This window comes from Marmota marmota, unplaced genomic scaffold (genome assembly GCF_001458135.2).
Source record: "Marmota marmota marmota unplaced genomic scaffold, marMar, whole genome shotgun sequence".
Classification (NCBI taxonomy): domain Eukaryota; kingdom Metazoa; phylum Chordata; class Mammalia; order Rodentia; family Sciuridae; genus Marmota; species Marmota marmota.
Window position 1 is genome coordinate 54,110,565 of NW_025999900.1, and position 16,172 is coordinate 54,126,736.

Genomic DNA, 16,172 nt, shown 5'->3' on the forward strand with positions numbered 1-16,172 from the left:
AGGATTTTAGAAATCTAACTGAATATGGGTTGTAATGTATTTTAATAAAGAACCTAGTAAAGGTTGATTTCTATTGCCTGAAAGAATATTACTTAATGTTCTCCATTACCTTAAAGAGAATACAACAACCAGGCACAGTGGCACATATCTTTAATCCCAGCAACATGGGAGATGGCAAGTTCGAGGCCAGCCTCAGCAATTTGTGACAGCCTCAGCAACTTAGCAAGACCCTGCCTCAAAATAAAGAAAGAAATAGGGATGTAGATCTCACTGTTAGAGTACCCCTGGATTCAGTACATAGTACCCTCCCAAAAGTTAAAAATTAAAATACAATATAGTATTGTTTTATTATATTTAAGATACTTTTATTAAATTTTTATTGTATTTTTATTACATTTAAAAATAACTTTTATGCTGGGCATGGTGGTGTACACCTGTAAATCTAGCTGAGGAGGCTGAGGCAGGAAGATCACAAGTTCAAAGACAGCCTCAGCAAAGCAAGGCACTAAGCAACTCAGTGAGACCCTGTTTCTGAATAAAATACAAAATATAGCTGGGGATGTGATTCAGAGGTCGAGTGCCCGAGTACAATTCCTGGTACCCCCCTCAGAAATTTTTTTTATTATATTTAAAAGTAGAAGAGGATGAGCTAGCCATGGACATGTATATACTATTAGCAAAACAGATATTATTCTATATCCAACTACTCTATATTCAAGAAATAGGATAATAAAAGTCTCAATTTAAAAAAAGGCAAATAAATAAGAGAATCACGAGCCAGGAATGGTGGTGTACACCTATATCTCGGCAACTGAGGAAGAGTGTAAGCTCAAGGCAAGCCTCAGGAACTGAACAAGACCTATTTCAAAAGTAAAAAATAAAAGAACTGGGAATATAGCTCAGAGGTAAAGTACCCCTGCCTGAATTCAATACCCAGTACTAAAAACAAAAACAAACAAAAGCATCATGACCTGTAGAAGAAAAATTTGAAATGGAATAACAATTCCTAGTGGTCATATCCCCATGTCCATAATTCACACAGGGGAGCATGGAAACCCTCCAGTGGTATGATGCTGTACCAGGTGTGAATGCACTTATATGCTTGTAGCTAACTGCAGTGATCCAGCTCATCAATAGAGGCAGCAAATATTCCAAAAGAATTCCTGATTCTACCATTTTTTTTTCCTTGCTTGAGTGTAGATTCTGCATCTGGAAGGCCCCAAATTCATCTAAGAGTAGTGCAACCAGATATTGCTTTGGAAAATCTCTCAGCAGGGAATTCTCTGGGGATGTATTTCATCAGCCTGATAATTCCAACTGTGCCAGGGAACAAGCTCACAAAAGGCTTCCCATCCAACAGTTGCTGCCTTGAACACCTGAGGGATTCCCATCAGTTTGGTGCTGGCCATGAGGACTCAAGTTCTTTCTTATGCTTATCTTTCTTTGCCTCAGGTGACTTCAAAAACATATTTTAAGCAGAATAGTAAATTATAAATAATAAAATTATAATAAGTGATATCAAATATCTCAAAAGTACTTAAAATTTCCATCAGATTTGAGAGGCCACACTGTAGGAGTTATCATTAAGGGCAAGGACACAATAACAGGCCACTTGTCACTTGCCAAAGGTTACATTCTGAGTACGCAGAACAAGGAGCCAGAACTATTCTCTAATTGTAGTTTCTGCCATATAATCACCAACAAGTTACTTAAGACCTTTGTGTCTCAGTTTATCCATCTGTAAAATGGAGATGACTTTTGTTGTGAAGAATAAAATAAGCAAAACCATTTTAAGCACTTGGAAGACCACCTCACGCATTAAGTTCTCAAGCAATACTCATTTTTATTAGCACTGTTTTTAAGTCCCCTTAAACAGTATAAAATTTCATATTAGGGGGCTGGGGTTGTGGCTCAGAGGTAGAGCGCTTGCCTAGCATGCACGAGGCACTGGGTTCAATCCTCAGCACCACATAAATGTAAAATAAAGATATTGTGTACACCTAAAAAACTAAAAAATAAACATTTTTTTAAAAATTCATATTAGGTTTTAATAGAGGATGTTCTTCATGAATGGATTTGTCTTTGTTGACAGAAAATACCAATATATGAATTGCTTTTCATTTAGAAAAATGGCAGTCCAATAGAAAAAGAGTGTGTTGTTGAGGAAAAAGTGCTCAACCAGGAGCTGAAAAACCCGAATACTAGTCTTGAGTTGTCACTAGTTGTATAGCAGTGTACAATGAAATATGTATTCTGGTGGTGCGTGACTGAAAACCATACAAATAGCATTGCACAATTTTAGATACACTCATCATTATTAATCACACTGCATACTTCTGTTATAACACTATAATGAATAATTCTCAAGTGTTCTTTCCTGAAGTCATTATCCAAACGTAAGTTCAACTTCAAAATATGTGCCAGCCATTAAACTAGACAAGTCAAACTGTACTTGTCTAATCATCACCTGTGAGTACAAACTATAGGCGAACAAGAATTAAGGTTTTCTTCTGGAAAGAAAAGATATTATTGTGAATGTATTAATTCTCAGCAGTGTACTTCCAAATTTAATGGACTGACGTAATGATACGACCTCTCCAGTTGTTTTTGTCTGATCCATTTTTCCGCTCTGTGTATTAATCCAATTAACAAATTTACATAATGAAAAGGGAAATGGAAATGGCAGAGTTGCCAGTTAACGAGTGTTTTTTTTTTAAATTTGTTGATGAACCTTTATTTTATTCACTTATTTTCATATGTGGTGCTGAGAATCGAATTTAGTGCCTCACACATGTGAGGCAAGTGTTCTACCACTGAGCCACAACCCCAGCCCTAATGAGTGTTTTATAGACTCTGCTCATCTTTGGTCCGTTCCATCATCAAGATGGTAGAAAGAAACAAGAAGTCAGGGCTGGGGGTTGTGGCTCAGAGGTAGAGTGCTCGCCTAGCATGTGTGAGGCCCTAGGTTCGATCCTCAGCACCATATATAAATAAAAATAAAGATCCATCAAAAACTAAGGATTTTTTTTTAAAAAGAAAAAACAAAATGTCAATTACACTCAGTGTTAAATTAAACATATGTAAGGAGCTGGACACAGTGGCACACACCTATAATCCCAGCAACTCAGGAGACTGAGGCAAGAAGATTGCAAGTTCAAGCCAGCCTCAGCAACTTAGCAAGGCTCTAAGTAACTTAGCAAGACCCTGTACCAAAATTTTTAAAATTTTAAAAAGAAGGTTGAGGATGTAGCTCAGTGGTAAAGCAACTCTGGATTCAATCCCTTGTACAAAAAAAAGAAAATATAAAACACCAAAAATAGGTGCTTGGCAAAATGGTCAGTAGCCAATAAACAGTTATCTTTTGGAATTTGAACCCAAATTCTTCTGCTACCAAAAGTCTACCTTTCACCAAAATCCCACACTGCCAACAGCAGCTGAATTTAATGGTACAAAGTTCAATCTGCTGAAAATGCACTTGACATTGAAATTAACTTGTCAAGTCAAAGTGTAAGCCTTCTAAATAACTAATATAAATGAGTCAACACAATTTGCTTTTAGAATCATAAAGAAAATGAGGCTTTGCCTCCTAGTATGAAATTACTCATGTATTTTCTTAGTCTGTTCGTTAAATCATATTCAAAATAACACAATTACTCTTATTTGTAAATTTAAACACTGCATACCTTTTAAGGCTTTCATTTGGGTAATCCACTATTTTAGAAAGTGGCACAAAAACCTGATAAGTTATCTTTACTACATGATAATTCTCATATAGAATTTGTGGCATGCAGTTTTTCCTAGTAAAATTAGCATCATAAGTAAAATCTTAAATTGACTCTGGATATCCAATCAATGCATAAAAGATAGAGGAAATCTATGTGACATTTGTTTATAAATAAATTGCTGGAAAACTGAATAGGAAAATATTTGCTAGAATATTGTTTTAAAAATGTTGTTGAGGTAGGGTGTATATCTGACAAGAAAAATGAAATAGATGTCTCAACAAATGCCTGGAGAATTTAATTAATGTAAGAAGTATGACTCATACATTCATTCACTGAAGATTTGTCACACACCTACTGTCAGGATGGGCACAAAAGTGCAACCTGGTAGGGAAGACAGACATGGATCACTTGTACAATGAAGTGGTACACCCTGCAACCCTTTCCTCTCTGAAAGGAGTTTTAACTTAATAGTAAGTTTACTCATCAAGAAAATGAAATGCCCCAATGGCCCTTCCTGAGACATAAAGATGGAGGCCACAGAAAAAAATGGCCATTTGTGGAGGAAGAGAGAGACTATATTTAGAAGCATATTAATTTCTTAATACTGAGATCCTGCTGGAGGCAGTGGCGCATGTCTGTAATCCCGGTGGCTCACAGCTTGGGATGCTGAGACAGGAGGATAGCAAATTCAAAGCCAGCCTCAGCAATGGCAAGATGCTAAGCAACTAAGTAAAACCCTGTCTCTAAATAAAACACAATAGGGCTGGGGATGTGGCTCAGTGGTTGAGTGCCCCTGAGTTCAATCCCCAGTACCCAACCTCCCCAAAATACGGGGGTCCCTTAGGTAGGATAGAGGGACTGGGGATGGACAAAAGGTTAGGTAAGGGGCACCCAAACAGCTAGGAGGAAGGAGTACTGGTGTTAGCATAGTAGGTTAAGTACAATCTGTAGTCACCTATAATGCTTCAAAATACCTAAAAGAGTTTGAAGTTCCCAACACATAGAAGTGAAGTGATTAATGTTTGAGGAGATAGAAATACTAATAACCCCAGTCTTTTGGGGGGGTACTGGGGACTGAACTCAGGGGTACTCGGCCACTGAGCCACATCCCCAGCTCAATTTTGTATTTTATTTAGAGACAGGGTTTCACTGAGTTGCTTAGCATCTCGCTTTTGCTCAAACTGGCTTTGAAAACACCATACTCCTGACTCAATCTCCCGAGCCACTAGGATTACAGGTGTGCGCCATGGCACCCGGTTTATCCAATTTGATTATTATATATTATATACATGTATCAGATTACTGTACTTTACTCATATATGTACATATATCATGTGTTCATTTTTTAAAAAGCAAAGATCTTGATTTGTTCATAAATATTACATCCTCTCAACATCTTAACTCTGGAGAAAGACAACCAGAGAAAAGACCCTGTTATATGGAAAGAAGGGGAAACTGCCTCATCCACCAACACAGTTACTGAATAAATGTCACTTACCTTAAAATTCAACATTCTTTGCATTTAGATTGATGAGTAAGGACAGTAGTTCAGCCTGGGCCCATGCACTGGGGAGAAAGAGTCACCTGAAACTGTATGCAAAACCCTGTGTTTTCATCAGATTCTCAAAGGGGTCCAGTGGACCCCAATAAGTTTAAAAGTCCAAGTTTAAAGAGAAGACTGCAGATAAGAACTCAAGTTCTGCTATACCCAAAGGACCTAAAAACAGCATATTACAGGGACCAGTCACATCAATGTTTATAGCAGCACAATTCACAATAGCTAAACTGTGGAGCCAACCTAGATGCTCTTCAGAGGATGAATGGATAGAAAAAAGGTGGCATTTATACACAATGGAATATTATTCAGCAATTAAAAATAATAAGATCATGGCATTTGCAGGGAAATGGATGGCATTAGAGCAGATTATGCTAAGTGAAGTTAGCCAATCCCAAAAAAACAAATGCCAAATGTCTTCTCTGATATAAGGAGGGTGACTCAAAATGGGGTTGAGAGGGAGAGCAAGGGAGGAAAAAAAAAAGAACTCAAGTTCTGGATATTGTGCTTATTAGTTGTGTGATTCTGAGCAAACCATCTGAACTTTTCATAACTTCAGTTTCCTCATTTTAAAATGATTGAAAAGATAATGTCTGATCTGTTGCAAAGAGTAAAGATTAGGCAAGGTAAACTTCCAGCACAATAACTTCTTTCACCAAAATGGAGGACAAGCAGAATACCATCAAAACTTCAGTTATTATAATAAATGGAATCTGAAAACATACAACAAGAAGAGACAGAGAGAGTCCCCAAAACCTTTGTAATTCAACCCACAAACCTCCGCATGTGAGCAAATTCATGCTAAATTCCAAATGGTCATGAGACTACACTACTGTGGCAAATTGATGATAAGTCTCTTAAGTGAAAATTCCTACTAGAAAACAAACATCTTGGATTATTAGCACTTAAATATATTAGACATTAAACTAAAGCTGCATAGTACTGTATTTCTTTAAATAAACAGGTTTCCAAATTATGTAATAGCTTATATGATTATATAGTGTATATTTTTAAATGCAAGACATATCCATGTTTGTGTTTATTGTCTATTTCTTAATTTTCTAGACCAAATGAGAAAAGTAACAGAAAAACCTAAAACTCAAGAAAATCATTTGATCATTTATCATTGGTTTTGGACTCCAGAAAACTTTATTTAGATGGAGAGGCCAACCTAACATATTTGCTTCAAATGGTCCAATAACTCTAACTGAAAATATTTACTGATCCTTGTCTATACCTCAATCTTATCTGTGTTACAACACGCATACCTGAATTAATAACTACTCCACTCAAAAGTTTAAAAAGCTCACAGATAATACTTTTCCCTTACACATATTTAGGCTATTTTTAGAGCCCAGATGAAAACAGCCAGTACAGAAGGAAATGCACATGAAATTCCTGAGGTCTACTCAGATAACAGTCAAGATAGGTCAGTAGATATTTCGAATACCTAAGACGCTTATTTCAAATAAAACACTCCTGTGGCCAAGAACACTTTCTAAAGTTGTGTTTGAAGGCAATGGTTTGCATTATATGTTTGATTCCACAAATCCCTTAGCTAAAAATTGTTCCCATAGACCAGAAAGCACTATGAGAAGAATCTGTTCCAAGTGCTGTGGGAAAGCTGACCTTGCCTTGACACAGCACTCTTCCCCTGGGGAGTGCGAGAACTAGATCCCTTTCTAAGTGTTTCAGAAGCCCCAAAGTGAAAAAGAAACAAAAATCTACAGAAAAAGGTGCTTCATTCTGAATACAAAGCTCTGGAAATGGTCAGCTCTCTCTGGGAAATAAAATCATAGGGCAAATAAAGGCTGACTGCTCACCTGCTGTCCACACTCACCAATCTAAATGCAAAGCAAGAATACTGAGTCTTAAGCTAAGTAGACATTTATTCAGCAACTAAGTACTGCAAGGTGCAAGGCACTGTTCACATACCAGGGATACCCCAGTGAACAACAATCCTACCCCAATGGAGCTTACCACATGCAAAAGAACAAAAAATGTGTGTAATGTACTGCAAATACAACTTAGAAAACATTTCATGAGGATCGATGATAAATCACAACAGGGTAACCAAATATCCAAAGCTTGAAACCAAAACTGGAGAGGCGAAAAAATTATCTTGAAAAGATTTCCATGGTTTCAGAACTTTCTTATATCCTGAAGATTAAAAAATTCCTTAAACCTCAATCAAATGTAAATTTAAGCTGAATATGACCTTAAAAATCAAAGAAGGCAAAGTATATCAGAACAGTTTGCAATGAATCTAGTTGAAGTCCACAATGGCATGATAAAATGTGATTATAATATCTATTGTTGAACAAGAATTTTTGAAAAAGTAATAACTTAAAGAAAAAAATATAAACCTAACCCAAAATTTTATAAAACTTTTTTTTTTATCCTAAGATTTGAGCATAAGAGGGAAGAAAAAGGCAAAAAGAGCAATTAAAACCCTACTGAAGCTCTGTTTTTTAGGGCAACGACACTGATAAATTAATTATTCGGCTACCATGGAAAGAGGTGTTCAAAATAGTACCACTAAATTATGATGGCATGCTAGAACTTTAACAGCTTAGTAATGGTTAAGAAGTGTGACCACTGTAAGAACATTTTACAAACAAGCATGACTCTGTCAATAAATGAAAGAAATAATAATATTACAAAAGTAAGAAAAGAGGGCTGGGGATGTAACTCAGTGGTTACAGCACTTGCCTGAATGCACAACACCCTGTGTTTGATCCCCAGTACCACAAAAATTAAAAAGAGAAAAAGGAAAGAAAAAGGAAAAGAGCTGGGCTGGGGTTGTGGATCAGCGGTAGACTGCTCGCCTAGCACATGCGAGGCCCTGGGTTCGATCCTTAGCACCACATATAAATAAATTTTAAAAAGGTATTGTGTCCAACTACAACTAAAAAATAAATATTAAAAAAAAAAAAAAAAGGAAAAGAGCTCATCTGAAGAAAATTTAGTCAGTCACCACAACATGGCACAAGAGTCACAAGTAACAATAGTAATTAAGATTAACACTCATCAGGAGTTTCCTAAATATCAGGTTATTTGCTAAATATCTTACATTTAACATTAAACCCTCCAACCGCCATCAAATAGATACTATTATTATACCCGATTTGAAAAAGAAAAAAAAGTAGATTTGAGAAATTAAGTAGTTTAATAATGATTTAATAAGTGATAGCACTGGGATCCAATCCCAGGTTTCTGACTCTATTGGAGACTGCCTTGAGCACTATGTCAAACAGCCTTCTCAAGTGGTCAATAGAGGCAAAGATCATGGAAGCACTGTCCAGAGGAAAGGAACTTTCCCCGATTCAGAGGAACCTGCCAGGTCCTATAGACAGCACTCCTCCCCTGATGAAAATATGTAACTTTTTCCATGCTCACAGAGCACTACTGGTTGGCCATAGCTTCCACATGGCTTACCTGCAGGGAGATCATGACCTGGCTCTGAAAGCATGCAAACTTGGGGCCCTTGGGAGTTCCATAGCACATTATAAATTACTAAACTTGTATCCTCGTTTTACATACCATCCTTATTGTGCTGGTTTATCCCAGGTCCTCCCAGCAATATTGGGATTTTAAGCCTGACCACCAGACTGCGTGCTGATTCCACAAGGTGACACTGCCCCATGGGAATGGCCATGCCCAACTCACAGCTTCTTATCTCACCACCTCTTTCAAAACCTCTATAACAGGGGCTGAGGTTGTGGCTCAGTGGTAGAGCACTAGCCTAGCACATGGGAGGCACTGGGTTCGATCCTAAGCACCACATAAAAATAAATAAACAAAATAAAGGTATTATGTCCAACTACAACTAAAATATATATATATATATATATATATATATATATATATATATATATATTTTAACTCTATAATATACTTTCAAAATTGGAAAGAAAGTTTTCAAATTTCCCCTTAGATTCATAGACTTTCAGAGGTTCTGAAGAAAATATTGTAAAATTTAGAATGAATGACAGGCAAAGAATTTCAACAGCTCTAAGGCTACTGTTATCATTAACAGGAATATGTTATCACAGCATTACTGTGCATCCCCTACAACTGCCATCATAAAAGTGAAATGGTATGCAAGTAAGCGAAAAGAATATAGACTCCCCTGGCCCTCTACCAATTTATATTTGAGCAGTAATAACGTTTTATCAGCCAAATCTACACACCATAATAATTCTTTGCTCAAGTGGGAGAATAGTGCAAGATACCAACATACTGATTATTTCCTGGTATGTAACACACACATGCTGTATACAAGCAAGGAACAGGTGTTATCCCACTCAGATTATTTCTGAACACTCCTATGGTAAGATTAGACCTGGTGCTTGAGCCATCTGTTTACATGCTACAGTTTAGAGCTTCTGAAGCTTTCAAAAAGAAAAGTTTGCTACACAAACTTTCTAACCATGTCGGCAGTTAAATGTTGAAGATAGGAAGGTCTCTCCAAGGGCAAGACAATTTCTAAGGACTATGCCTATTCCCTCCGAAAGTACTCTGCTCTTCTGTTAAAAATCAAGTTCAAAATATACCAAGTTGTATGAAGCTGCTTGTTTCCTGAGACAGATAATATCTAGCTGGAAATGGCAACTTCCCTGGACCTCTTAACTAACAGAAGGAAAGCAATGCCATGGGTCCAGTTCAACCTGCATTTACTGAGCACATTCCATACCTGGTACTCTAGATACACAAATAAATAAACCAGTTCCTTGAGAAGCTGACTTTCTAGGGGTGGTAGGCACACCTTTATACATTTGGATGAAATTTACAGAAAATAATAAAACAATGTAGGAAAAAAAGGATGGGTAAAGAAGCAAAAACAAAAAGGTAAAGGAAGCAAAAACAAAAGAAATGCAAGTAAACAGGACTGACTCGTCACTGAAACCACCCTCCTGGTTTACTTTCTTCTCCTCTTTGGGCTGACCTGTGGGTTTCCTTCCAAGGCTCTCCCTTCCTCTATTCAACCCTGAGGGGTCTGCTACATCCTCTTTTCCTGCCCTGGACAGCCTCATCTCCTCTCTCCTAACTTCAATTAGCTCACCTATACTGATGATTCCCAAATCTCTTCTCTCTAGCCCGGTTCTCTTTCATGAGCTCCAGATGGGAATATCCACCTGTCTGTCCAAGTGGCACCTCCAACTTGATATTTATTTTGAAACTGTACTCCATTCTTTCTTTTTTGTTTCCTCTCCCAATTATATTCCCCACTATCTACTGAAAACCTGAGTACAGAGGTAGACCCCTTGCTAACCCCTCCCCAACACCTAGCAAGGTAGGTAGTTCCTAAATATTTCCAGATTCCACCTACTTCTCCCCATCGCTATCCAAGTCTAGGTAACCACAATTTACACCTGAACTATTCCTCTTGTCACAAAAAAAATCACACCAGACCTTTGTTTAAAAATCCTTCACTATTTTGGGTAAGTCCAAATCCCTAAACAAAATTCCTGCATCAAGGAATCCCTACCCTCAGTCCTTCCTCTTTCTGCTTGGGCTTCAAGGAGACCTGCTGCCTCTCCATCTTTGGCTTCAAGCAGTTCCCTTTGTTTGAACAGTCTTTTTAGCCCCTGGCAGGATTCCCTTGCCCCACTCTTCAGGCTGTAGCTCAGAGACCATTGGCCTGAAAGCTTTCCCTTTGCTGCCCCTCCCTATGCCCTCTACTTCCCCTATCACAGCATGTATCATCATGTCTTCTCATTAGTATCAATGCTAGAGTGAACCTATGTACTTGCCACTGTTAGGTCTTCAATCCTGAATGAACAAATGATTTTGCCAGGGGAAAAATTCTGTCTATCCCTGACTTTTTGCAAACTATAAAATAGTGGGATTTCCAGTTGGGAATATAGGATGGGCATTTAAAGTGGAATAACCAGTTTCTCTTCCTTTCCCTTACCCCAAGCCAGGCAGCCAAACACAGGGAGGGCCCTTAGTTTAATTAGAGCCCTTTCTTTACAGGCCTTACATAGCATTTTAAATTTAAGGCATTATGTGGATACGAGGACTCCACAAATTCCTAGCAACTAGATTAGGGGTTTCCCTTGGCAAAACTTCCTATGATTACTGTAACAGACTAGTTATTAGAGCTTATTACTTCGCATTCACATTAAATCACACAACCACTCTGAGAATTTGGTGCCGGTCATCCCCATGGTTCAGAACTGGGATGCCACGATATCAGGTAACTTCCACAAGGTAACACCACTCATCAGAATTCAAGCTCAGACAATACATCTCTAGAATCTTGGCCTGGCCTATGGAAAGTAGCCAATGAATGAATGGTTAATCAGGAGATCAGGATGACCCATTGGGGGCTACATTAGAAAAGAAACACTTGGATAACCCAAAATGCACTCATATTTGATTCACAGGTGCATCTTGGGAAACATGTTCAAATCACAGGCACTGTTAATTCTCTTATGGGACACCATGATGGGGAAAGCTTTTTGGTCACAAGGAGGGCTTGCAGGTTGAACTAACACATCACAGGTAGAGCAAGCCTTGGGTGTCCCAACACACAGCCTGCATGAAGCCAGGCCAGAGAAGCCTGTAGCCTTTTTCATAGCTTACCTCCCGCAGCTCCAGTCTTTGGGCCACAGCTTCCAGGCTCTCCTGGCCAGTGCTCTCCACAGACAATGTGAACTCCACAAACTCGTTATTGAGCAGCTGGATCCGCGCAACCAGGCAGCTCTTGCTGGACACCGTGTAGCGCCGGGTGCGTTTCAATTTCAATCCAAATGGCAGTGGCATCTTCTCCCTTCAAGAATGGAGGGGCAAAGAAGGAAAATCCCGCGGTGATGACGTCGGGAGAAAGCGGCCCTCTCTTGAAGGGATGAACTCTGTCCAGTTTCGCGCCGCTCACCCAGCAGCTGCCGCCGCCATTAAAAAGCAACAGAGTCTCCAAAGGCCAAGAGAAGGGAGCATCCACGCCAGCGCTGAGGAAAGAGGAACCTCAGTTACACCAAACACCGTGGCTTTCAAAAATAAAAATCAATGCAACTGGGCCTAAAGAACAAGCTCTCCTCTCCGCTGGAAAAGAAGGCACTAACAGGATCAGGGAGGCACTGGGGAAGTTCACCATCAGAGCCAAGGGCTGGGCCCGGGGTCAGACTCCACCCCTCACTCTACCCTACAAATAGTGATGACATCCTGTGGCTACGGTCAGGATTAAACAATAGCACGACTATAATCCCAAATTCGGTAATTGGTATAAAAGCGGTCATTTTAATATTTAGAACTGTTAATTTTTAACAGGTAAATTAATTCTTTGGAATACTCCTATGTCACAGCTTTTTTTTTTTTTTTCTATTCTTTTTATTGCCTAAGTGAAAATAAGTGCAAAACTCCTCCCGAAGGGCTAGGCTCGAGTTCCAGACGCTTTAGGCAAATTAACCTTGAACTCCTTATAGGAGGACTAATCCCTTCTAACATATGGCAGCTGCGAGTTTCAAAGGAGGCGAATTGCTTAGCAAGCATTTGCAAAAACCCTTGCTGGCGTATAAATACATAGGTTATCGGATTGATTGATTTATAAACACATGATAAAAGACCCTACAAATGCCCAGGATCAAACCGTGGTAGTTCTGGTAGTTCTCTCCTGGGTCGGGACGTCCTGGGAGGCTGTGGGCATCCACCTGAAGAGGCGGGCGAGGCCTTGAACGCCATCCTAGGCTACCAAGGAGCCGTCGGGGTTCCGCAAGACCATGAGGCTAACTAGGCGGTGGAGAACCCAGACTCCCGCTTCCCCGCCCCACCGAGTGGAGAGCAGGCGGCGTTGCGGGGCGAACGGGTACCCTCGGAGGTCCCGGAACCCTCCGCTCGCGGCTGCGTTTCCGAGCGGAGGTGCTTGGCTAGGACCCGCCCTTCGCTCCCGGAGGGAACGTTTACAGGAGGCGGCTCGCGCCCCGCAGGAGAAGGTGAGGTTGGCGCCAGCGGGGGACGCCGAGGCGGAGCCGCTGCGCCCCAAGTGCGTTACTTACAACGTTGTTAACCACACCTGTTGATGGTAACTTCTGGGCCGAAACTGGGGGCGAGCGGCAACTGGGTACTTTTATATCCCCTGGAATATTTTCGCCCCTAAAGGAATCGACAAAATCACAGCTATTTCCAGAGTGCTCAGGCCGCTCTCACCAGCGACCCTGTTCACCTAACTCGGGCCTCGGGAGCTGCGGCTTTCACAACCTCACGCTACTATGGGCTGAGCAGGGACTCCATCCCAGGCTCCTCCTCCACTCCCAGTCCGCAGGCTGTCCCTCTCGACGGTGGCTCAGCCCCAGAGGTGATAGGCACTCAGGGATGGGGAATGGCACAGCTAGAGAACAGGATTTAGTTATTCCCCTAGCCTTTGCCGAGCTTAACATTTTGAAATTACATCCCACAAATGTGTATTGCGTCTCTGAGCACAAGGCAGCGTAATGAGCATCTTGAGAAATCTAAGACGAATCCTAAGCCATCGCTGTCCTTAAGGAGATTACAAGCATGCTATAATTACATACAGAGCTGTATCTCTAATGAGGACCTGACCATGGTTTTCTGTTTGTGTTTTGTTTTTTGAGCTTTGGTTATCCCCAGAAAGTTGGGTTTGTTTGTTTGTTTGTTTTTTGTTTGTTTAGTTTTTGTTTTTGTTTTTAATTAAAAACAAGGGGTAGAAGGCCAGAGAGGAAAACCAAAACTGGAACTACCTAAAAGCAGTGTTAATAATATTTTCTGACTGCCTTCTGTAAGTAAAATCATTATAATATAGAAATGGAAAATAAATATTATAAAAAGATATGGTGTCCACCTGCAGTAGTTTTTATTCTCTTTGACAGTTTCAGACATATAAACTAAATAAAGCAAAATGAAAAAAAAATCAAACAATGAGAACCTTAAAGAACCTTAAGTAAGGTTTTAACTAGAAGATTTTCTGATAAATCAGCAGTGTTTGTGTAGATTTTTAAAGGTTATATATAAAGATGGGCATGGTGGCATACACCTGTAAACACAGTGATTCAGGAGGCTAAGGCAGGAGGATCATTGCAAGTTTAAGGCCAGCTTCAGCACCTGTCTCAAAAAGTAAAAAGGGCTGGGAAGTAGTTCAGTGGTAGAGCACTCTTGGTTTCAGTCCCCAGTATTCCCCCAATATATGTGTATACACATACACACACACAAATATATATATACAAAATTCTCTTCCATGAGATAAGTTGGATGATTTCAGTTTTATATACAAACTATAATAACTGGAAACAACTGATTAGTGTGAATGAAGAGACAAGATATTACATATATGTAAAAGAAAGATAAAACATTTGATTTAGGAGCTGTTCATATATGATAGTTCTTCATGACAAAGAACTAAGCCTTGAAGACAATAGTTACTACACTATATAACTTAATTATTAACTTCAGCTTTGATTAAGCAAACTCAAAACTTTCAATTATCCCTGAGATTTCAAATGTTTTACAGCATCAGGGATAAGAAAAAGCCAATGTTCCTCTTTTTTATTTTGGTAAATGTTATAGCTGAAAGAGTTGAGGGGTGTGTGCGTATTTACATGTATTTTTCCCCAAGAGTCCAGCTTGCTTTTTCCTTATTATATAAAACCCACTGCATTAAATAATGTTCTGCTTAGTAATTTATAAATTTATCAGTGATTTACACATCTTAATTTGCATTTGTGTACAGTATTTGCTACCAAATGATGCCATAAAGCTAAGAATGTTAATATAACAGCCTATTAAAATAAAAATAAAATAGAAAATTACGATTCTTTGGGGGGGCAAAATAATAAGTATGCAATAACTTGCATTATGTAAAAGAATATGCAATAATTTGAAAGGTGGTTGGGTCTGGAATTATAATTTAACTATTAAAAGAAAGATAATTCATAGCTTCTAAAAGAAAAAACTGGGAGATAATTTCTGTACAAACCTTTTGTTTTATAGTAAGAAAACATGTTAAATTCTGCTTCAGTACAGTTTACAAAAGGTAGTCCTGCTGCTAGTGAATTCACTTTAACTTTTCCTCTCCACATCCCCTTCCAAAAGTTTCTCAAATACATTTTTAACTCTGAATCCTGTAGGTTCACACCTAACCCAAACACACTACTTAGGGCCTCACCACATGTAACTTTGACTACATTGATTAATATAAATAATCATTAAGAGGACAGAGTATTTGTCGTCTTTAGAATGATATGTACGTCTACTGCATTATATCAAACCTGCTTCTCACGTGCAAACATCTGTGTTAGATACTCTACTATAAAATATCCTAGAAACAAAATAGGCAACTATTTTCAGGGTAAAATTACTGTCTATCTCACAAACTTTTAAAAAAAATCTGCCAGCTACTCTTAGGCATATACGGATTGTCACTTGAAGCACGCGAACATTCTGAATGTGCTTTCCAGCACGCACTATTATCATAAGGCTTTCTCAGCAAAAGAAAATAGGACGAGCATACCAAAAGTGGAAAATCTAATCAGGATTTGCAGAAATCACAAGTCGGAATTTGCAAATCCAGGAATTCCTTTTTCCAGAGCAAACACGCTTTACTCCAAAAACAAAACAAGGCGTTACCCAACAGTCCTTCCAAACGCCCCTTCTCTCCAAAGTTATCTGGCAAATTTCACACTTACATATTCCAAGAGACACAAACATGCCTGACTTTCAAGATCCTGAACCAGAATAAAGCCACAGCAACCCGCCGCGGAGTTCAGAAAAGTTAGAGACCCGTTTTGGAAATCCCTGGGGCAGACCCGAGCGAACCTGGGAAGGCAGGACTCCGCTCTTTGTTAGCTCCCGCCGGGGTCCGGCAGCCGCGACCCATCCTCGCGGACTCCGGGAGCCCCAAGGCGCGCGCCGCCCCCTCCCGCCCGCCGGGGCCC

The 16,172-nt window shown here is 39.4% G+C and overlaps 1 protein-coding gene across 1 annotated transcript in view; it reads right to left on the minus strand.

Moving 5' to 3' along the window:
* Ptpn21 (protein tyrosine phosphatase non-receptor type 21) overlaps positions 1–16,146 on the minus strand; it is a 76,471-nt gene extending 60,325 nt beyond the window's left edge. Inside the window, exons 1-2 of the mRNA XM_048799526.1 lie at positions 16,101–16,146; positions 11,872–12,239 (exon numbers count right to left, since the gene is read on the minus strand). Coding sequence (XP_048655483.1) covers positions 11,872–12,051 — 180 coding nt within the window. The 5' untranslated portion in view covers positions 12,052–12,239; positions 16,101–16,146. The remainder of the gene's footprint in view (positions 1–11,871; positions 12,240–16,100) is intronic.
* Positions 16,147–16,172: the final 26 nt, after the last annotated feature.